General features: G+C 43.5%; 2 protein-coding genes across 2 annotated transcripts in view; both read right to left on the bottom strand.

Annotated features, from left to right (window-relative positions):
* The window catches only part of LOC138369421 (cilia- and flagella-associated protein 251-like), a 10,079-nt gene extending 8,709 nt beyond the window's left edge, over positions 1–1,370 (bottom strand). The window contains exons 1-3 of the mRNA XM_069332659.1: positions 1,277–1,370; positions 945–1,070; positions 509–687 (exon numbers count right to left, since the gene is read on the bottom strand). Coding sequence (XP_069188760.1) covers positions 509–687; positions 945–1,070; positions 1,277–1,370 — 399 coding nt within the window. The remainder of the gene's footprint in view (positions 1–508; positions 688–944; positions 1,071–1,276) is intronic.
* The window catches only part of grh (grainy head), a 794,482-nt gene that overhangs the window by 563,722 nt on the left and 205,760 nt on the right, over positions 1–25,000 (bottom strand). The gene's annotated exons all lie outside the window — the stretch shown is intronic.

Here is a 25,000-nt window from a genome sequence, read left to right as displayed (position 1 = left end):
CTCCTCATTTCCCTATGAATGCAGCTCCTAGACTACATACATTTCCACTCCATCACTCATACATTGCCGGCGTTCTGGGCACTGAATCATCATCCCCGCCGATAACGGTAAGCACGCGATATTTTTTTTGGGCATGCCTGAAGATTCGTGTAGACCTTCATGTACTCAAATGACATATTAACGCACTCAAATTACTCACTAAACGTACTAAGATTAGAGGTTAATTATTTGTGGTCTGAAGTTAGTGCGCGCACACAAACTCGCGGACACGTGCACCTGTGTGTGTGTGTGTGTGTGTGTGTGTGTGTGTGTGTGTGTGTGTGTGTGTGTGTGTGTGTGTGTGTGTGTGCGTGTGTGTGTGTGTATGCACGTGTGTGCGCGCGCGTGTGTGTGCGTGCGTGTCGCCGGTACAGACGAAGCCGCCCCAAGAGGACCGACCCAATGCAAAAAGTGGACATAATCCTGTGTTGCTGGGAGTGTCACCGCCAGTAGTACATCAACACCTTACTTCACCCCCTCTTTCTGACTCCTCTTGCTCCTCTGCTGACTCCTCTTGCTCCTCTGCTGACTCCTCTTGCTCCTCTGCTGACTCCTCTTGCTCCTCTGCTGACTCCTCTTGTTCCTCTACTGACTCCTCTTGCTCCTCTGCTGACTCCTCTTGCTCCTCTGCTGACTGCTCTTGCTTCTCTGCTGACTCCTCTTACTCCTCTGCTGACTCCTCTTACTCCTCTGCTGAATCCTCTTGCTCCTCTGCTGACTCCTCTTGCTCCTCTGCTGACTGCTCTTGCTTCTCTGCTGACTCCTCTTACTCCTCTGCTGAATCCTCTTGCTCCTCTGCTGACTCCTCTTGCTCCTCTGCTGACTCCTCTTGCTCCTCTGCTGACTTCTCTTGCTCCTCTACTGACTACTCTTTCTTCTCTGTCTCCTCTTGCTCCTCCCCTAACTCCCCCTTCTTCTTGCTCCTCTGTTGACTTCACTTATTCTCTTTCGGCTCCTCTTCCTCTTCTCCTTGCTCCTTTTATGATTCTCTTCATCTGCCTCCTCCTCCTCCTCCGCTGCTGCTAAGCATCCTGGAGCACATATCACAGTTCTGTGTATCCATCGGCGTTCCCAGCTCCACCTCTAATCTTGTTGACAATTATACACGCAAGGGCGGTACCGGATCCCCTATCCCTTTCTTCGCTATACCTCCACTTCTCTCCCTTCCACTACTCTCCCCTTCCACTACTCTCCCCTTCCACTACTCTCCCCTTCCACTACTCTCCCCTTCCACTACTCTCCTCGTACACCTGGACCTCTACTCTCTTCACATCTACTCCTGTACGGTATTTGCTCTTATCTCCACTTTCTCGTCCACCCACTATTCTCATCCTAAACTCCTAAAACTCACCATCCTAAACTCCTAAACTCCTAAACATCCTAAACTCACCATATAGAGCCTAGGAATATTATATTTTTATAATAATATATATATATTATTTATATATTATTAATTTATATAATATAAATTTATATATTTTATATAATTTATATATATTTTTATATTTTTTTAATGGACTCTGTCAAATTAACAGTACAAACAGGAGTTTACTGGAGGTCCATCATTATATATATAATGGTACTTTCCACCAAATGGTTACTGTAGGTTCTGTCGTTACAGGAGGATGTGTTGTGTCGCCATTGGCTCCTGCCACCACCATCATACCTCCGCCATCACGACAACACCTTCAGCGTCTCTGTCACACTGTTATCATACTCCGTGATCTCTACCTCATGATTATCATACCTTCATGGTCTCTATCTCATGATTATCATACCTCCATGGTCTCTACCTCATGATTATCATACCTCCATGGTCTCTATCTCACGATTATCATACCTACATGGTCTCTACCTCATGATTATCATACTCCATGGCCTCTACCTCACGATTATCATACCTACATGGTCTCTACCTCACAATTATCATACTCCATGGCCTCTCACCACACCACTAAGTCCTCTACCACACAATGACCACATCTTCACCACATCACCATCACATCTCAAGCAGCTTCACCACACTTCCAACAAGCCTTCATCACCACCTCTACCACAGTCTCACCACACCCCCAGCAACCGCACCGCCAGGCTCGACCTTTCTCACCACCACAACACCACCGGTTCTACCACAAACCGGCTCCACTCTACCCAGGGGAAAAATGTACTACAAAGGATTTAGAGATTAATCCAGACCTTTGCAAACAAAGGTGACAACAGAAAAGTAGATTTGATCAATCAACTTAAACAAAGTATATTGTATTACTCTCAATTATATTGAGAGTAATTTTGTATATTGTATTACTCGTCTGATTGTTCGAGGTTGGAGGCCAGACTTAAAAGTTTTGCAGCGATTGGTATTTGTTCGCAGATGATCTTAGGCGGGTCGGGGTCGACCCCCCTTGACCTTCCTTTGCATAAAATGGCAAATGATACTAATTTCCAATTTCGCTAAATACTAAGACTCCATCGTCGCTAAGATTCCTCTAGCATATTACTGTCTACACGGATATTAAGTGTTAGTATATCTTACGTAGTTATTTATTGGTGGAGATAGTGTGTGGTTAAGATGGGTACGGTGATGACAAAGAAAGTGGTGAATGGTGGGGAAGGTGGTGAATGGTATGGAAGATGGTGAAGGGAAGGTAGTGAATGGTAGGGATGATGGTGAAGGGAAGGTGGTGAATGGTAGGGAAGATGGTGAAGGGAAGGTAGTGAATGGTAGGGATGATGGTGAAGGGAAGGTGGTGAATGGTAGGGAAGATGGTGAAGGGAAGGTGGTGAATGGTAGGGAAGGTAGTGAATGATGGTAGGGAAGGTAGTGAATGGTAGGGAAGACGGTGAATGGTAGGGAAGACGGTGAATGGTAGCAAAGATGATGATGGCTGTAGAGAAGGGTATACCCGGGGTTGCCCCTGGTAGTGAATACAGTTACAGTGATGAAGACAGCGTGTAGTTAAGATGGTCACAGTAGTTCCTAGTTAAGCTGTGGCCTCCATCACCCCCCGAACAACGGCTGGTATCCCCCACTAGCCTTATAGTATCCATTACAGTGTGCCCTTCACGTGAGCGTCTGGGCAACAAGTCACAGAGAACAAGTCTTTGACCAGAGACACAGACACTTACTCGCCGCTCCTCTACTCCCAGTAATGTTTTCTTCAGGCTAAATAATCTTTTTGGGGCGTCAAAACTTACGCCAAATCCCCTGCAGGTGGTAGTACTGGAAGGAATAATATTAGTATTAATTGTAGTAGTAGTAGTAGTAGTAGTAGTAGTAGTAGTAGTAGTAGTAGTAGTAGTAGTAGTAGTAGTAGTAGTAGTAGTAGTAGTTGTGGTGGTAGCCTATGAAATAGCAATTGATATAGTAGTAGATAGCTTGCAATAGATATAGTAATAGATAGCTACCTGTTTCCTTGTGGTGATTGCGAGGATCAACGTCCCCGCGGCCCGGTCTGTGACCAGGGCCTCCTGGTTAGTGGTCTGGTCAACCAGTTTGTTGGATGTGGCTGCTCGCAGCCTGACATATGAATCACAGTCTGGTTGCTCAGGTATCCTTTGGAGGTGATAGTAGATAGGTGTAAGAGTAATCATACTAGTAGCCATTAGAGATGGTTGTTGAATATCTGTAGGGAGACGTTCTACACTAGTCCTTTGATGCAACATTCATCAACCGTCGTTCCCTCCCATTTCTCCCTCCCCATAGTGTGAGCTGGAGGGAATGGAGGGAGGGGAAGGGGTCTGAAGGGAAAGGGGGAGAGTGTCCTCTGCACTGCTCTCCAGATGACGTTGTAATTAAAATTAATTTCGTTTCCCATAGCAAATTAATCCATTTCTACCCCCTTTTCCTTCATCTATTAGCTTTCTCTTCCTCCCCTCTTCCCCCCCTTCCCCCTCTGTCTCTCTCTCTCTTTTTTTCTCTCTCTCATTTCCTCGCGGGTGATTACCCAGCACAATACACACCTGCCACTTTGTCTCAAGTGATGACCCACAAACCCAGACAGGAGGCTCCTGGGGCAGTCGACGTGACACCTAAATGCCAAGCACCAGTGATCGAGGTCAGTGCCATGAGAGGAGAGAGGGGGGGGAGGCAGTGCCAGGAGAGGGGAAGAGAGGCAGTGCCAGGAGAGGGGAGAGAGGGAGAGGCAGTGCCAGGAGAGGGGAGAGAGGGAGAGGCAGTGCCAGGAGAGGGGGGAGAGGCAGTGCCAGGAGAGGAGAGAGGGGGAGGCAGTGCCAGGAGAGGGGGAGAGGCAGTGACAGTAGAGGAGAGAGGGGGGGAGGCAGTGCCAGGAGAGGGGGGAGAGGCAGTGCCAGGAGAGGAGAGAGGGGGGGAGGCAGTGCCAGGAGAGGGGAAGAGAGGCAGTGCCAGGAGAGGGGGAGAGGCAGTGCCAGGAGAGGAGAGAGGGGGGGAGGCAGTGCCAGGAGAGGGGAAGAGAGGCAGTGCCAGGAGAGGGGGAGAGAGGGAGAGGCAGTGCCAGGAGAGGGGGAGAGGCAATGCCAGGAGAGGGGGAGAGGCAGTGCCAGGAGAGGGGAAGACGCTGTGCCAGGACAGGAGAGAGGGAGAGGGGGTGAGAACGGAACACAACCAATGAAAGGCTGAAGTGAAGGATGAGCAATAACTTGCACATCCGTCAGCGTGAGACTATAACACATAAGAGCCCACACAAAACACTCCCGGTGCTCCCTCACGCCCAAACACCACACACATGACCCTCAAGGACTAGGAGACCTTCAACGACACCTCACTACCTCACTACCCACGACAGGTGACCATCGCACTAAGATGCGATGGGAAAGCACTTCAATATCCGGAGAAACCCAGCAACGTAACACCGGGATTCCACCCAGGGGATGAAGACATTGGCTGCCGAAAGCTGATGAAGTTCTCAAAGCCGCCGAAGCATGCCAGAGGAAAAGGACGAGAGCGGTTGCCTTCTAGACAGTCGTATTAAGCCCTTAACGCCGGCCCATACACGCGGCCGAGTGACGAAGCGGCAACGCCGGGCCACAAGGGAGATACTGGGCTCAATAAAGAGAGTATCTGACAACCGGGTAAATAATGATTGCAGACAATGCAAGACTGGTGAGAAGGGTGCAAGGACCGAACAGGACTGCACAATAGGAGGACCTAGACCGGCTGCAGGTATGGGAGGACAAATGGAGTTAAATCCCCCTAAACGCCAAGTAATGAGGTTTGGGTGAGGGAAGAGGATGCCAGAAGGACAATACACTACACCTGGGAGGCAGTTGCTGCTATATAAAGAAAAAAAAAAGGGTCACAGTACCTGGGAGTGGAGGTAACATCAGTGTTAGCGCAGGAGGCATCGATCATCACAACAACCTCATCAACACAACTAGGCAAAAAACAGGCCTAAGAATGCTTTTCAAAATTAACTCGGAAATGTGCGGTTAGAATATTTCGCTCAAAGTAAGGCCCAATCACCTGTGACCAAGTTCCACCCTCAGGAATCTACACATAACGTCTTCAGCATACAAATATCTAAACACATGTTTGTATGCCAAGAACAGCATAGCGAACATCTGAACACATGTTTGCATGCCAAGAACAGCATAGCAAACACATGAACACATGTTTGTATGCCAAGAACAGCATATAAACATCTGACGAAACAGGCAATAACAAGAAACAGAACAGTAAGAAAGAACTTTTAAACAAGTCAAATCAAAGAGCTAACAAATCACAAGACTTACCGGAACAAGGCAATTCAACTGAGATTAATTTGAGATGGCATCTCTTTAATAACAAGATGATGTCACACAACCCAGTGCCTTGTGAGGTCTCATCTCAAACAGCTCCTCAGCTTCCCTACTGGAAAGATGAGATGCCGTTTCTTCTCATCTTTCCAACAGAGGGACATACGACAACGGGAAATGATGGAGAATAATATTGTGATAAAGTATAGGTCAAAAAAGACAAAGGTAAAGAAGGGTAAAGTCAGAATGAATGAGGAATTGGGAAAAACCTTGAGGAGGCGTTAGAGAAGGCAGAACAGGTATGGAACAGGTATGAATGTGGTGGTGGTGGCTACTGGAATATGGAGAGGGAAATTGCAATATTGCGGAGCCCTGAGGTCGACAGGTGTGGAGCCCTGAGGTCGACAGGTGTGGAGCCCTGAGGTCGACAGATGTGGAGCCCTGAGGTCGACAGGTGTGGAGCCCTGAGGTCGACAGGTGTGGAGCCCTGAGGTCGACAGGTGTGGAGCCCTGAGGTCGACAGGTGTGGAGCCCTGAGGTGGTCTAGTGAAGAACCACTTGCAACACCACATCATCACAACCACTCCCTCCAACACCCCCCCCCCACACCCACAACACCCACAACCCCCCTCCGTTATAAGGCAGGTTACAGAGACCCAAAAGTCATCGTCCCACCTGCACGATGATGCTTAATTAACAGGTAAAACACATCGATATGCAAATCGGTTCTCGAAACCGTAATTATGGTCTTTAGTCAGACAATACCGAGAAGCGCGACTACGTCCGAGACCAATATCGATGAGCCAACTCGGTCAGGAATGGAAATTATCAAGAGAAAGCTCTAAGCTAGTATGACTTTGTCGCGTTAGGAATGTATTTGAGGATAAGAGACAGGTCACCATTTTGCAAGTCCTTCGTTTAATCCAGGTCACCATTTTGCAAGTCCTTCGTTTAATCCAGGTCATCATTTTGCAAGTTCTTCGTTTAATCCAGGTCACTAACTTACATCTCCCACACATGCCTGTGACCCAAGTTTCCGTTGAAATGTCTGAAGTTTGATGTTCCTCGCTTTGAATGTTTTTTTTCTGTGTGGTTGTATATTTATCGTATAATCTGGTGTGTGTGTGTTGTGTGTGTGTGTGTGTGTGTGTGTATGTGTGTGTGTGTGTGTGTGTGTGTGTGTGTGTGTGTGTGTGTGTGTGTGTGTGTGTGTGTGTGTGTGTGTGTGTGTGTGTGTGTACTCACCTAGTTGTGCTTGCGGGGGTTGAGCTCTGGCTCTTTAGTCTCGCCTCTCAACTGTCAATCAACAGATTCCTGAGCCTACTGGGGTCTATCATATCTACATTTGAAACTGTGTATACAGTATGCCTCTGTGTGTGTGTGTGTGTGTGTGTGTGTGTGTGTGTGTGTGTGTGTGTGTGTGTGTGTGTGTGTGTGTGTGTGTGTGTGTGTGCGTGCGTGCGTGCGTGTCTGTCGCCACTTTTATTCCGATGTGATGACACAGGCATAAAATCTAATAGTTGATGTTTCACCTGACCTAATGGGTTGTTGCATCTTACAAAGCCTTGCAATAGTCTCCTAGAGTGTGTAAACCAGCGTTGCCAGATCCCAATTCATCACCGCTCGCTCGGGGCCAGTTTTTGTACCACAGACGCACGCATAACTTCCAGCATGAACAGAATGTTACAGAGAATTGTAAGTTCTTTTTTTTTAAGTCTGTCTATTTGGCGCAGTGTTTTAATGAGAACCGTTACCATGCCGCTGTCGTCTCAAAGCAGAACTCATGTATTAAATAAAACAAGTTCGAACACTGCTTAGTAATTTGAATTATCAGTACAGGCGCCTGTGAAAATTATCTATGGATTACGTCCTTAAGAATGTACAAAAAGAATTATAGAATTATAGAAAAAGGTTCACAAAATTATAATAATTAACTTTCGAGTGCACTTGCTCTAGCATTGGGCTCCTGATTTTACGACTCGGTATCTACAATTAAGAAAAAGCAATGTTTTAAGACATTTGAAGAGGCAATTTTTAGTTGAGACTCTGAGAACGAAAATCACCGGAATGCCACAATAGTTCCAGTGGTGAATAATTAAGAAACTCTCCGGCCCAGCTCGAAATTTAAAAACATCACAAAGAACTTATATAAACACATAAAAACGTAACTGATGCTTATATTTCCCAATTAGTGGCCCCTATTTGGTGGGCTGGAGTGATAAGCCATGCGTGTGAAGCCCCACCTGAGGAGGGCTGACTGATGCGTCGACCTTGGTGGTGATGGTGGTGGTGATGGTGAGTTGGTGATGGTGAGGGAGGTGGTGGTGGTGCCTCCAGGCGTTCACTGTCTCCCCCGACAAAAGACAAAACAGTATGGCCGATTTCCAGTGTGAAATTGTATGCATAAGCTTCCAGCAGAAGCCGGCAGATGACAGCCATTCCTACACCTTATACACAAACACCTTTTTCACGAGCTAATACAGAGGCAGATACACTTATTCTAGAGGCATATATATATATATATATATATATATATATATATATATATATATATATATATATATATATATATATATATATATATATATATATGTCGATTTGCGTATCTGTCAATCTGTCTGTCTGTCTCTATCAATCTGATAATGGGCAGAGGATCGGTTTATTCAGGCCAGATTAAGCAGTCACGGGAAGACCCTCTCCCTTTCTGACCCTCCCTATTCTACGGTGTTCCCTTTCAGTTACCCTTTTCTCCGCTCTAACCTCTTCCCTCCCCTCCAGGAAACACATAAACACGGCCAGTTTCCCATCCCTGCCTTCAGTTCCCTTCCCTCCAAACCTGCCTTCATTTCTCCTCCCTAACTCTGCTTTCATCCCTTCTCTTCAACCCTGCCTTCAGTCCTTCCTACCAACTCCGCTTTCATTCTGTCCTCTCCAAGAAATATATATATATACATTGTCAGTCATACTAACGAGATCAGTAATGTGTGTGTTATCCACGGATTTATTTTCGTGCACATCGACAAGACTGCTCGAGGTGGACCTTTACTTAGATATGAGTTCGTAAGTTGAGGAGCCATGCGTTAGTGACTAGGCAGAAGTGGTCTTAAGGCGCCTCCAGACACTCATCTCAAGAATCTTCAGTCAGAACAACTCTGGTAAATATTCCCTCGTTGCTCCAACGAAAATCTTCACTGCAAATCTAAATCCTCACCGTATAATATCTAAGATTTATGAGCTTATTCTTCGAGACGAAATGAAAATCCTAATGACCGGTGTTGCAGCGCATATGCCAACTACTAGTAAGCAAGAGAAGATTATTTCCTGCATAATATTATTTATAAACTCGAGTTCAAAAGAGAAAATATAGTTGTTTTAGGTTTGCTGGGTAATTCTCCAAGCTAAGGTATAATCGTGGAAACACTAGAATATATCATTACACGCTCTTTGATGCCTTGCGCTACAGTTTACAGGGCAAATGCTGCTCACTGTTCGCACAGAATATTTTACAACCTGGATTCCTGGCAGAAAATATTAGAATAAACTTAGTTGGATCTAATCTTCCTCTGTGCTGCATTGCGAGAGGGTGAAAAATGCCTTTAAACTGTCTAAACTATTAAGCCCAAACTAAAGAGTGCAAATGCCATCAGCAGAGAGAAAATTAAAGCCAAAACGACACCAACTCAGCCAGACACTGACTCAAGATTTACACAACTACGAAATGTTTCTCCGGCTCCTCGCTAATATGCATCTTTCACGCCTTCGTGAGAAGGGCCCCTTGGCGGACCTTCCTTTCTATAAACCGCAAAACCGAGTGCAGATGTTACTGATCCCAAGCTGGGTGATGATATTCTTTTGATAGATGCTGAGGAAGCAATCAGGTGGTCGGGATGAGCACCTGTCAGAGCATGTCAGCTTCACCCTCATCAATCATGGGGCTGTCCGACACCGGCGGGGTTCGAACGGTGCAGCCTGCCAGTGTGATTTTCCACACACACACACACACACACACACACACACACACACACACACACACACACACACACACACACACACACACACACACACACACACACACACAGCTCCTCGCAGCCAAGCGGACAGCGCACAGGAGCTGTAGGCCAAAGGTCCCGAGTTCAATTCCCCGTAGTGGCAGAAACAAACGGGTTGAGTTTCTTCCACCTAACGCCTCCATTCACCTAGCACCAAATATGTACCTGGGAGTTAGACAGCTGCTACGGGCTGCTTCTTTCTGGTGATGAATAACAAAAAGAAGGCCTGGTCGAGGACCGAGCCGCGGGGACGCTATGCCCCGAAATCACCTCAAGATAACCTCAAGATTTCAAGATGTAAAACTCTTATAACAACAGAGCCCTAAACGTCAGAACAAATATGAGTATCTTCTTGACACTTGGTGGAAAGTTTTATGTCTAAGTTGGAATGGTTGGGAACTACGGGGCCTGTGGGTTGAGTTCCTGAACCCATTATGTGCCTCTGTAATCCTTTACACCACCGCCCACGGGATGGGCATGGGGTGCATAATAAAGAAATTGTAATTGTGAGATGCTGTCCTCGGTGAGCTGAACGAGAAAGGAAGAAGGTGTTCAAGACGAATTATAGCTTTCCATCCTCCCACAGACTACAGATGCTGCCTGGTTTCATCTCCCGCACCTACACGTAAAGAAGTATGTTGACCAGACCACACACTAGAAGGTGAAGGGACGACGACGTTTCGGTCCATCCTGGACCATTCTCAAGTCGATTGTGTGTGGTCCATCCGTCCTGGATCATTCTCAAGTCGATTGTGTGTGTGGTCCGTCCATCCTGGACCATTCACAATCGACTTGAGAATGGTCCAGGATGGACCGAAACGTCGTCGTCCCTTCACCTTCTAGTGTGTGGTCTGGTCAACATACTTCAGCCACGTTATTGTGTCTCATCGTCTGCATTTGAAGAAATATTTCAGAAACGACTAATATAATATCGCCTGAAGGGAATTATCCATCCAGCAAACAGCTTAGGTCCTTTTTTTATTTTTTTTTCATGCAGATGCTTATCAATGGCCACTCAAACACTTTGTCAAAAATACCGAGTTGATAACTTACGAATTTATTTAGTTTATATTCTACCACAGACATGGTCATTCATTTATACAATGCTAACCAACATATACATTTCCGTCTGTCTTCCACGGACAAAAATGTATATAAGCTGGTTATCATTGTATAAATTAATGGTAAAGACTTATGCGTGAAAGATGTGTGTGTATAATGGAGTAACAGATCTACAGGAGAGAACAGAATTATCAGGAGAAAGCGCCAACCCATTACGACTATACATAGCACTTGCAAGGGATTCGGATAAGGATTTGGGATAGGACGGGGACTAAGGGATATGGTGTCCAATCACTTGCGAACGGTCGGGGATTGAACACCGACCTGCATGAAGCGAAATCTAGCTGGATACTTGACATTATTGGGAATTACTGTTAACAAAAAGATAGCTTGCTGACAATTTGTGCTGACGTCAGACCTGGGCTACACGCATGAGCTGTGTTCAAAGTTTGATCCAGGTTTAATTCTCCTGATGCAAAAGTTCCTATCATTATCATCTTCCTGTCTATCAATTATGCTCTCAATGATGTATGTTCCATGTAAGCCAGAGATTATGCAAATGTCTATGAATTCATTATTATTGTTATATTTTGTCCACAAAAGTTTAATTATTAAAATGTTTACTTATTATTCTCTTGATTTTCAGTCTTTGTCAATACATGTCACAATTGTACGAAATATGTAATGACTTTATGTCTTAATTTCTCTCGTAATACAAGAATGACGACTTAGAACGGTGACAGGTTTTAATAATGTATGTTATTGTTTTTATAACTGTAAGTAATGATTAATGTCTTCACTGTATTTTCATTCATCATTATATCATAATATGATGAATAATGCTAATTATTACAATTGTACTGTTATTTTCCTTTGTATAAATTAATATTGTACTTGAATTATGTAAACCAAGTCGTTTATTGTTATAAAAAAATTGAGTAAAGTTGTGGGTTGACTAAATGATAGACTGATTGAGTAATTGATTGATAGCGGAAGAACGCTTCAAATTCTAAGCCTTCCTTGTCACAATAGTGGACTCCCAGAGTGAAGGCTCTCCACACCCAACTCTTTACCCCTCCAGCTCTTTACATCCCCCCAGCTCTCCCCCAACCCCCAGCTCATGCCCCCAACCCCCAGCTCTTCATCCCAACCCCCAGCTCTTTCCCCAACCCCCAGCTCTCCCCCCAACCCCCAGCTCTCCCCCCAACCCCCAGCTCTTCACCCCAACCCCCAGCTCTTCCCCCCAACCCCCAGCTCTTCCCCCCAACCCCCAGCTCTTCCCCCCAACCCCCAGCTCTTCCCCCCAACCCTCAGCTCTTTCCCCCAACCCTCAGCTCTTCACCCCAACCCCCAGCTCTCCCCCCAACCCTCAGCTCATGCCCCCAACCCCCAGCTCTTCACCCCAACCCCCCAAGCTCTTCTCCTCAACCCCCAGCTCTCCCCCAACCCTCAGCTCTTCACCCCAACCCCCCAAGCTCTTCTCCTCAACCCCCAGCTCTTCCCCCCAACCCCCCAAGCTCTTCTCCTCAACCCCCAGCTCTCCCCCCAACCCCCAGCTCTTCACCCCAACCCCCAAGCTCTTCCCCCCAACCCCCAGCTCTTCACCCCAACCCCCCCAGCTCTTCACCCCAACCCCCAAGCTCTTCTCCTCAAGCCCCATTGTTCCCCCCTGATCATTAGTCCTTATCGATATTCAGGTGATAGCCATTCCGTCTCTCCCTAATTAGCGTTGCCTGACGCATCCTTATACGGGGAGTCCTGAAGCCACATGCTCACTTCTTTGGCACTTACGCTGCACTATTCACACTCATACTTACATATTCACACACTTACACACTCACACTTACATATTCACACAGTACACACTTCTCCAGACGCATACGGAACGTGCAGTGTGTCCATACACACTTACATATGTGTGTATAAATGTGTAGTGTGTTCATCACACTTATATATATGGTTGTACAGGTACACATAAACGTGTCATACACACATATACAAATAAAACAAGCTATTTACGCGCATACACAAAAAAAAAATTAATAGGAGACATGATTACCACATATAAAATTCTCAAGCGAATTGATAGAGTAAATAAACACAGACTATTTAGTACTTATGGACTCTCACAAGGGGACAACGGTGGAAGCTGAGTAGCCCAATGCAACAGAGATATTAGAAATAATTTTTAAGGGTCAGAGTAACTCACAAATAGAATGTATTATGAAGTAAAGTGGTGGGTAAAAATTCCTCACGCAGAGTTTCCAATGAAAAAGTGCAATAGGCTAAGGAACTTGTACCGCAGTTGATTGGCAGTTGATAGACGGGATCTACAAGCTTAGTCTCAATGCCCCTAAGCACAATTAGGTGAGTACAAACACACACACAAACACACACACACACACACACAGTTTCAAATGTAGATATGACAGAGCCCCAATAGACTCAGAAACCTGTACATCAGTTGATTGACAGTTGAGAGGCGGGACCAAAGAGCCAGAGCTCATCCCCTGCAAGCACAACTAGGCGAGTACACACACACACACACACAACTTTTTTTCACAGACAGACATGCACGCTCCCACGTACACACAAACATACATACACAGTCACAAACACCAAATACACAGTAATACAAACATATGCTCGCGCACATACACACACACACACACACACAAGCATACGCTCACAAACGCACCAGCGTCCACACGAAACATTTTGATTTAACAGCTTAACTAAGCGAGATAATGTGGTTTACGATCTGTCTTTATCCTTTAATTAACAACCATATGTCACAATTATGGAGAATTATCCACATTATATCTGCATTAATTGTGCTATGGCTGAGGTGAGAGCGCTCATATAGTGCAATTTTATTTATATATATTTTCACTCATCTTGAATTTATATTACTATATATATTCCCTCATTTTGTTGTTAATATATATTCACTCATTAAATAAATAATAATGTATATTCACTTATTAAATATTAATGTATATTTACTCATTAAATAAAAAATAATATATATTCACTTATTATATATTAATATATATTCACTCATTAAATATTAATATATATTCACTCATTAAATAAATAATAATATATATTCACTTATTATATATTAATATATATTCACTCATTAAATGAATAATAATATATATTCACTTATTATATATTAATATATATTCACTCATTAAATATTAATATATATTCACTCATTAAATATATACTAATATATATTCACTAATTAAATATTAATATATATTCACTCATTAAATAAATAATAATAATATATATTCACTCATTAAATATTAATATATATTCACTCATTAAATATTAATATATATTCACTCATTAAATATTAATATATATTCACTCATTAAATATTAATATATATTCACTCATTAAATATAAATATACATTCACTCATTAAATATTAATATATATTCACTCATCTATGTGTTTTGTGATGTAATTCTCAAGAGAGTTGATCATTCCCACAACAATAATTTTATTCGCTAATTATATACCTTATTTTCTCTTGCTCCCGTCTAATTCACAGTTGATTTCTCTTTTACTTATGTCAGTTTATATTATTTCATTTTTGCCTCCATTCTAAATACCGTCTTTTCTATAACCGTTGCTGCTGTTGCTTCTGTTGCTTCTGTTGCTTCTGTTGCTTCTGTTCATTAATTCTCCTGTTAGTCTCTGTGAATTGCTATGACATCATCTCTTAAAAGATTAATTTAATAATTTATTTGATTATATCGCCATCTTTCGAAAAAGTTTAATTATTTAATTTAGGATTTCTTGGTCCGTCTAACTTGAAAATTATCGACGAATTTTCATTGGATTATATTTTTCTCTTCATTATTTTATACCTGTCTGTTCAGTTTATCAATGGTATTTTATCATGTTTTAGTTCATAAGCTATTTATTTAATCAGTTGTCAAACCGCTTTCACCTTCATCAATTGCCGTTTCATGTTTTCTTTTCCAGCGCCACTGTGTGGTGATCCAGAGGGGGAATGCCCACTGTATCCTTCATTCCTGCTCGGCATCTCAGGAGTTAGAGATTAATAGCCATTAAAAGTTTGTTGTTTTATGTACACACACACACACACACACACATATATATATATATATATATATATATATATATATATATATATATATATATATATATATATATGTGTGTGTGTGTGTGTGTGTGTGTGTGTGTGTGTGTGTGTGTGTGTGTGTGTGTGTGTGTGTGTGTGTGTGTGTGTGTGTAAATCACGAAAATGTGATGAAAAATGTGACAGTGCCAGACCACGGAGGAAGAATTGAAACAGGAATTTCCTTAAGTACCTTCGTATATTAATACATCTTCAGAAGGAATCGTATTACTTCTGAAGATGTATATATATTCTGAAAATAGTATATATATATATATAGGAGGGAAATATATATATTCCTCCTATATATATATAGAAGCAATGTTCAACTGAGATTACTTTATAAAACGCATTGAAATCACCAGAGAAACTTTCCATTGCTTGCACTCGGAGCAGGACAACCACTACTATCATGGGGCCTACGTTAGGGAGCAATAAGGAAGCAGCTGTTCTGGAGACAACCACTCCAACCACTCGACGAAGGCAAACAATAAACCATCCTTAATGATAGCTAATTTAGACACACGAATTGCACACTTTGTTATAATGGCGAAATTAGAATGTCTTTGGAATTACTAAAGAGCCTTTATTTTCGAGTGCGAAGCAAAGGGGGAGTAGTTATTTAAAGCCTAATAATTACTTCTGCAGACATTAGTTAATTTTTCAACGTTGGCTCTTAGAAGATTAACAATAAATGTTGATATAATTATCGATGATAAATGTTGAGGTTCTGGACGATAAGGTCTAAACATAAGTCTTCATCATTTTTCTCTCTTGCAAGTCTTAATAATGCCTTGGGATCACTGGTTCAGCTGGTGGCTGACTTTCTTGTGAGAAAGTTGCTCATGTAGTATGTCAGACTAGTGTGTGTGTGTCAGATTATGTTACTTCAGACGAATGTATTCTGAGTGTTGCTGTCTTCTACTGGGTGTTGCTGTGATCATCTGTCTACTGGGTGTTGCTGTGATCATCTGTCTACTGGGTGTTGCTGTGATCATCTGTCTACTGGGTGTTGCTGTGATCATCTGTCTACTGGGTGTGGCTGTGAAGCTCTGCCTAGAGTGTGTCGTTGTGGGGAACTGTCTATAGATGTGGCTGTGAGGATTCAGCTTATGCTGAATTGATAGTATTGTGGTGTTCAAGTGAGTTATTTTTGTTTTTGTCAATGCATGAGCCTATATCAGTCACTACAGGTGCTTCATGAGCCTATATCAGTCATTACAGGTGCTTCATGAACCTATATCAGTCATTACAGGTGCTTCATGAGCCTATATCAGTCATTACAGGTGCTTCATGAACCTATATCAGTCACTACAGGTGGTACATGAGCCTATATCAGTCATAACAGGTGCTACATGAGCCTATATCAGTCATTACAGGTGCTACATGAGCCTATATCAGTCATAACAGGTGCTACATGAGCCTATATCAGTCACTACAGGTGCTACATGAGCCTATATCAGTCATTACAGGTGCTTCATGAGCCTATATCAGTCATTACAGGTACTTCATGAGCCTATATCAGTCATTACAGGTGCTTCATGAGCCTATATCAGTCATTACAGGTACTTCATGAGCCTATATCAGTCATTACAGGTGCTTCATGAGCCTATATCAGTCATTACAGGTGCTTCATGAGCCTATATCAGTCATTACAGGTACTTCATGAGCCTATATCAGTCATTACAGGTGCTTCATGAGCCTATATCAGTCATTACAGGTACTTCATGAGCCTATATCAGTCATTACAGGTGCTTCATGAGCCTATATCAGTCATTACAGGTACTTCATGAGCCTATATCAGTCATTACAGGTGCTTCATGAGCCTATATCAGTCATTACCAGGAGATGCATTTATGTAACAAAAATACATCTTGAACAACTGCCTCTTCCTGTCAAAGGATTTAATACCAATATAGTTCCGTAGATTTAGCAAACTATCTACGAATCACAGAGAAGTAAATATACATAATGTGGATGGCGGATGTAGACCCGAGATGAAGTAGAAGTAGAAGTAGACTATTATGGGGAAAAGACGTCCTGGGGTACAGAGATTGATCTTGAACTACACAGAATAAAAAGTATAATAATAATAATAACAAAAACAGCAACAAGAACAGCAATAGTGTTGTACTTACAATGTCTACAAAAGGAACATGTTACAGTGGTTACAGAGTAGGTACAGTAGTTACATATTACCTAAAGACTGTAATTACTCACATGATGTGAGCGTTTCTTCAGCCTGGTGTTATTCTCTCCCCCCTCCCCCCCCTACCCCCCCCCAAACTATCTCACCGGGCGGGAGATATTTAAATAAATATCCCCCCCAGAGAATATTTCCTTCAGCCCATATTCCCTGAATTTGCCACTTGGTTAAAAAATACAACTGATAATTATACAAAATACAATAAATACAGCCTCTCCCCCCCCAAAAGGAACCTAAGAAACCCACGTCCCCTATCGAGGCAGAGGCGTAGACAAACGTTAATATTACGGTACTGTACATTTTATACTCATACGTCGCATTTCTAACGGATTAGCTTGGATTTCGTAAAAATTACGTCGTGAGAGAACTGCGTGATTTAACGCCAGTGAGCCCTTGTGTGTACGTCCACCCCCCCCCTCCCCCCTCCCCCCTCACACCTCGAGGAGTAACTTGAGTGACTGAATGACTGGCAGAGAGAGAGAGAGAGAGAGAGAGAGAGAGAGAGAGAGAGAGAGAGAGAGAGAGAGAGAGAGAGAGAGAGAGAGAGAGAGAGAGAGAGAGAGAGAGAGATAAAGGCAGACAGTGGGTGCTCTATACGAGGAAAAGACGCCAAACAAACCGCGTTCAAGTGAGAGAGAGTTCAAACTAACGGGGGTCTGTAATGTAATGACAGGTCTTGCCACCAAATAAGAAAAATACGCCAATGTCCTTATTTCATTCCCCAGCGTCCGTTTTCCTAATGGATCGTTTTCTTGGCGATCACTTGCTATACTTTGTGTTAACAATAATTCTGATTTACCTTTCAAATGTTCTGAGAACGTCCGTCACCGAGGTGGAGGTAGTGACGTTGCGTTGGTCCAGCGAGCAACCGCACGCACACGCACACGGTGAGCGATGCGCACGCAACCAACGCATGGGGGAGAAGGTTGTGCACTGCGCCCCCCCCCCTTTGCATTTCCTGCAGATTAATGCTAAGACCTTGACAATTAACCCTTATCTTATTTTTAGGGGGGGGGGTTTAGTTTATCTAAGAGAAAGATAACATTAATAACAAAAGCAAACAATGATATCTACGGCTTCTGTTTTGTTGTGTGTCTGTGGGGGAGGGCTGGGGGGGGACGGGGTAAGGACTCTACAAGACGAGAGAAGGATAACAGTGATAACAAAAGCAACAATGGCTTCTACAGAACAAAACAAGGACTCACAGAAGCAATTTCCCCGTGAACTTTACACTTGCGGGTTGGGCGCTAGTGGGCGAAAGGTTCTTCACCACATCTGGAATTCCATTGTTTGAGGTGTCGTGGAGGTAATTAAGAAGAGGTGAAGGTGACACGCTTTTCTGAATATATATATATATATATATATATATATATATATATATATATATATATATATATATATATATATATATATATATATATATATATATATATATATGCGAACAAGCCTGAATGGTCCCCAGGACAATATGCAACTGAAAACTCACACCCCAGAAGTGACTCGAACCCATACTCCCAGGAGCAACGCAACTGGTATGTACAAGACGCCTTAATCCACGTTAATAGTTATATATATATATATATATATATATATATATATATATATATATATATATATACAGTGCCTCCATTTCTATTAACCTACTACTTCATAAACCCTGGGGCCAGATTCACGAAGCAGTTACGCAAGTACTGACGAACGTGTACATCTTTCCTCAATCTTTGACGGCTTTGGTTACATTTATGAAACAGTTTACAAGCATGAAAACTTCCCAATCAACTGTTGCTATTGTTATAAACAGCCTCCTGGTGCTTCGCAGCTCATTCACTGTTTAATAATTGTAAACAAAGTCGCCAAAGATTGAGAAAAGATGGACAGGTTCGTAAGTGCTTGCGTAACTGTTTCGTGAATCTGGGCTCAGGTTAGCCATCCTGGGCAAAACAAAGCTTTACTCCTTGTTAAAAACAGCTTTAACCCAGTTTTGTTGTTTACTACAATAATAGTAATACTAACACTATTATCACTGTGTTCCAAGTACAGGAAATGAAGTCGTATAAAGTGAAGAGTATAAAGTTATAAAGTTCCATGTAGAGAGATGAGCACGAAGGTACTCCAGGGATACCTTCAACCAACACACGTACGCAGGCACACACACACACACACACACACACACACACACACACACACACACACACACACACACACACACACACACACACACTCCTCCATCTCCACCACCTTCCATTCTGTTTTCCTTGGCTTTACTTCCACCATCCATACCTGCTCCTCGACCTTCCATACCTGCCCCTCGACCATCCATACCTGCTCCTCGACCTTCCATACCTGCTCCTGGACCTTCCATACCTGCTCCTCGACTTTCCATACCTGCTCCTCGACCTTCCATACCTGCCCCTCGACCATCCATACCTGCTCCTCGACCATCCATACCTGCTCCTCGACCATCCATTCCTGCTCCTCGACCATCCATACCTGCTCCTCGACCATCCATACCTGCTCCTCGACCATCCATACCTGCTCCTCGACCATCCATACCTGCTCCTCGACCTTCCATACCTGCTCCTCGACCATCCATACCTGCTCCTCGACCATCCATACCTGCTCCTCGACCATCCATACCTGCTCCTCGACCATCCATACCTGCTCCTTGACCTTCTATACTTCCTCCTCCACCTTGTATACCTCATCTTCAATTGCTAGTCCTTCTACTCCTCATCCACAACACACGGCATGCCAGGTCCCCCTTACCCGTAGTCACTGTAAAGTGTAATCACCAGTACTGCTACTACCACCATCACTACCACCACAACTACTGGATAATCACCACCATCGATGCTGCCATCTACCACCACTATTCCCCCCCCCCCCATCACCACACAAGTGGAAGATGGTAACCCATGAGTCGGGCTGTAAGGAAATACTAGTGCATCAGTAAGGGAATATACTACAAGAAGAAGTTGTGGAAGCCACCTCCACTTCCTCCTTCTTCAACTTTAAGTCCACATTCGCTACGTCTGAATGGCTACGTTATATGACGGTCAGCAGGCGGGAGTCTAGAAGAGTTAGATCCCAGTAGAATGCAGGTCGGCGTTCAATCCCCCTTTCTTCCCCCCCCCCCCCACCGACCGTTCAAGTGGTTGGGCACCATTCTCCCCTCCCCCCCCCGCCCCCCCAACGTCCCATGCCAAATCCTAATCCCTTTCCCAGTGCTATATAGTCGTAATGGCTTGGTACTTCCCCCTGATAATGTCTTTCCCATCCCTTAATAACAACACTGAAGTCTGCCTGTATGAGGTCTGCCCCCCCCCCCCCCAACCAACCATACTAGCAGGCTAGCAAACATAACATAATGCAAATAGCTTTACATTCACGGCTCATTTTAATACACCTTCACGTAATTACTAGCAGATCAGAGGAAAATACGCTAATAGATCATTAGACACATTTAAGTATACTATTTTTTGTATCCCGCCGGCTGCAAGTGATTTATTTTTGGTTACATTATTTTGGTATAATTATAGAAATCAGGCAATTTTCTCGTATACCTTTGACAGGGAAATCGTGGAGGCTTTTATTACTCCTTTATTTAGAATTCCTCGTACTTAATCCCTAAGGTAAAGCATAACTTTAGAGACAAAGGGTCGTCCTTCATTCAGGGTGGGCAGGGGGAGGGAGGGTAGGTGATAGGGAGGGAAGGAGGGAGGGAGAGAGCTGAGGGAGGGGGGGGGGGAGAGAATGGGGTGAAAGGGGAGGTAATATTGTGTCTGCGTCTAGGGAGACAATAGATTGCATTGTACCCCCACCGTGCTCAGTTATTCGCAATGGCGAATCGGACACCCTCACAAACCTCCCCCTCCCTCCCTCCTCTTCCTCTACACACACACATTAACACACACACACACACACACACACACACACACACACACACACACACACACACAACTAGGTGAGTACACATGTATAGACATAGACGCAACAGTCATTGTGAAGAGCAACAGAACGATGGAATATAAATGAAAACTACAGACACATACATGAATCACAGATATGCTAAAATAAGGAACTTATTCAGGATGTAAATAAATTCAATTTATTAAATGAGGATCTTGTCGACGCCAATTAAATTCACAGTTTAAAGGTAAACATGATAAGAAACACGACTGAAAGCGCCAGTGAGTGCACACTTACAACAACAACACGGCGTCACAATGCAACCAGTTCTCGCACTTTCGTACAGTCAATATTGACTTATTAAATAAGTGCATATGTGACATACTAATTTATTGAGAATATTTTAGTTTACCTTGAAAAGCTTCATAGAAAACACCGACCTTACCTAACCTTCTTAGTATGTTAAGATAAGCATCTTATTGCTTTGTAATTACAATTATTACTTAACCTATACCTATAATAGGTTAAGTAATAATTGTTTTACGCAATTATTACAATGACACCATCACAACTGCGCCACATCCTAACCAACACCCGAGCTACGCAGACTTTAGCACCAGGATATCAACACCACCATATATAAAGCATCAACCAAGAAGAACATCAAAATCCAACACCTACACGCCAGAAGAACAAACATAACAGAAGCACTATATGTCAACTTCCTACACACGAGCATTGCCTCCCATAACTATACATCAGCACGGGATAGAAATAGCCTAAGCTACACTATCTCTTTGAGATGCATTTTTTTCTTGTCTCAATAAACATATTTGAACTTGATCAGCACTGACCTCGACAGAACCATTACACAGCGACCTACACCACATCAACAGAACATCACCAGCACACTCAGCTCAACAGTAACATTAGTAACATCACCAAACAGCTTCCCAAACATCTGAACAGCGCTCCGTAACACGCACAAGCGACAACACATGAAGTTTACAAGTGTTATTTACATTTACAGTACAGGAGTGTTGCACATAGAAGTTAGTGGATTTACAAATAAGGTAACTGAATTAAAGCAAAACGTTCTAAACTACTGCAGATCAAGTATGCAAAGAAAGTCGTCTTTCCCAGAAACTACCAGATGGTGAGAATTGAATAACAAACCAAGGAATGACCTTGTTGAATGGCCTTTAACTTTATGAGGGGGAAAATTCGTGATGAAAAAGCTAATGTTGGTAAACTCAGTTATATGTAGCGCATCTAACACACTTCGATTATAATAATGTGTGATGTCTTGGACAGTCTGACATCAAACACGGTGATATCTTCGTTTCGTCTCATGCACTGACTGATCAGTCGTATAAGACCATCCGCTAACCTCATTATGTCTGACGTCTTGATAAGTCTGACGCGCCCAAGAACGCCCATACATCTTTGACACTGTGCCAATAGTGAGCCAGACAGGTAGATGAGTGATGCGTGCCACCGCTGTGCTCCTTATACTCTGTGCGGTGTTCCGTTCCGGTTCATTAAATATTGTGTTTGGTATTCGGCGATTGATATACCCTTTCGTGTTGTGCTTAGCGGTCACAAGTGTTTCTTTTGTGACCGAGGAGCCAGCTGTGTGCGAGAGCCTTCATGTGATCGGTTGAGTTGATTATTCGTGTCATTCCATTCATTCCATTCCATCATTCCATGACCACAGTCGAAGTCATTCCATTCGATATTGCGTCACTTCGTCTCATAATGTGTCGTTATTACTCTTAATGTTGTGTTCAGTACTTTACTTCCTCTTTAGTAATGCTTTTAATACACAGATAGTAATGACACTAAAGTGATGTATCAGTGAGGAAATCCGTATGAGCCGTCATGAGGATTCGAACGTATGTGGTGAGTGTTCCCTCACCACATAGGTTCGTGGCCTGGTTGTCTGGGACACGTGCGTGGGACTACCCATCCCGTAGGTTCGAATCCTCATCACGGATCCTACGGATTTTATCAATGTTCTTAATATTCTGATCTGAATAACGTCTTTTTTCATTCTCCCTTTCCAAAATCCAGCTCCGTGAACTACGCAAAGCACGGTTTCCTGTCTTTTTCCAAGCGTTCCACTACGTTCCATGTGGTGGTAGTGTTCCACTATGTTCCATGTGGTGGTAGTGTTCCACTATGTTCCATGTGGTGGTAGTGTTTCACTACGTTCCATGTGGTGGTAGTGTTCCACTACGTTCCATGTGGTGGTAGTGTTCTACTATGTTCCATGTGGTAGTAGTGTTCCACTACGTTCCATGTGGTGGTAGTGTTCCACTACGTTCCATGTGGTGGTAGTGTTCCACTACGTTCCATGTGGTGGTAGTGTTCCACTACGTTCCATGTGGTAGTAGTGTTCCACTACGTTCCATGTGGTGGTAGTGTTCCACTACGTTCCATGTGGTGGTAGTGTTCCACTACGTTCCATGTGGTGGTAGTGTTCCACTACGTTCCATGTGGTGGTAGTGTTCCACTACGTTCCATGCGGTCCATACGGCGTTCCGCGCCGTTCCGTTGTGTACCGGCCGTAGCGTTCCGGCGCACGGCTCCTGGGGGAAGAACCACCTTGATAATATCGAGTTTCTTACCTCACTCTAGTAGGACTAATACGTGGTATGGCTTCCATGTTGTTGTTGTTGTTGTTGTTGTTGTTGTTGTTGTTGTTGTTGTGTGCGTGTGTAATTACCTAAGTGTAGTTACAGGATGAGAGCTATACGCTCGTGGTGTCCCGTCTTCCCAGCACTCTTTGTCATATAACACTTTGAAACTACTGACGGTCTTGGCCTCCACCACCTTCTCACTTAACTTGTTCCAACCGTCTACCGCTCTGTTTGCGAAAGTGAATTTTCTTATATTTCTTCGGCATCTGTGTTTAGCTAGTTTAAATCTATGTGTGTGTGTGTGTGTGTGTGTGTGTGTGTGTGTGTGTGTGTGTGTGTGTGTGTGTGTGTGTGTGTGTGTGTGTGTGTGTGTGTATGTGTGTGTGTGTGTGCATCAATGTCCTCTTCCCTCGAACGAGTGCCTGTGTGAGCACATACATCAGAGCACTAACACACACTCACCTCCTTCCATTCCCCCACTCATAACTAATAACTATAGCGATAATCTTGTGATAAAATCTTAATCAAATGTTGAGATTACGTTGTTAAATGTTAATAAAAACGTTGGTGTTACGTTGATAAAACGTCGTGATAACGTCGACAAAACGTTGCAATCACGTTGATAAAACGTGATTACGTTGATAAACCGTTCATATTACGTTGATAAAACGTTCATATTACGTTGATAAAACGTTGTGATTACGTTAATAAAACGTTGTGATTACGTTGATAAAACGTTGTGATTACGTTGATAAAACGTTCAGATTACGTTGATAAAACTATGTTTATGCCGGGGGAGCTGATCCTAGACCCCCTGACAGTCATGTGGGTTAAAACATGTAGAACAATTGGTCACCGGCCTTGATGCTGAAAGTAACTTACTTTAATAAGGTCATCTTGCTGATAACGACCAGGATGTCTAGGCCATCATGGACGATACCTCTTAAAGCGTAGCCCATGGCGCAGGTGGGAGGCAGGTTCGATACCTTTGACCTTAATCCGCTGGACACGTGCGCATCTGGAGGTTGGCGGGCAGGATTCAACGCATAGCCCTCGCATCAACACATATAGGCCCCGCATCAACACATATAGGCCCCGCATTAACACATATGCCCTGCATCAACGCATATCCCTCGCATCAACACATATAGGCCCTGCATCAACACATATAGGCCCCGCATCAACACATATAGGCCCCACATCAACACATAAAGGCCCCGCA

The sequence above is a fragment of the Procambarus clarkii genome, chromosome 28 (genome assembly GCF_040958095.1).
Source record: "Procambarus clarkii isolate CNS0578487 chromosome 28, FALCON_Pclarkii_2.0, whole genome shotgun sequence".
Taxonomy (NCBI): domain Eukaryota; kingdom Metazoa; phylum Arthropoda; class Malacostraca; order Decapoda; family Cambaridae; genus Procambarus; species Procambarus clarkii.
The sequence above is the reverse complement of the archived record's forward strand: the minus strand, read 5'-3'. Positions and strand labels throughout refer to the sequence as shown.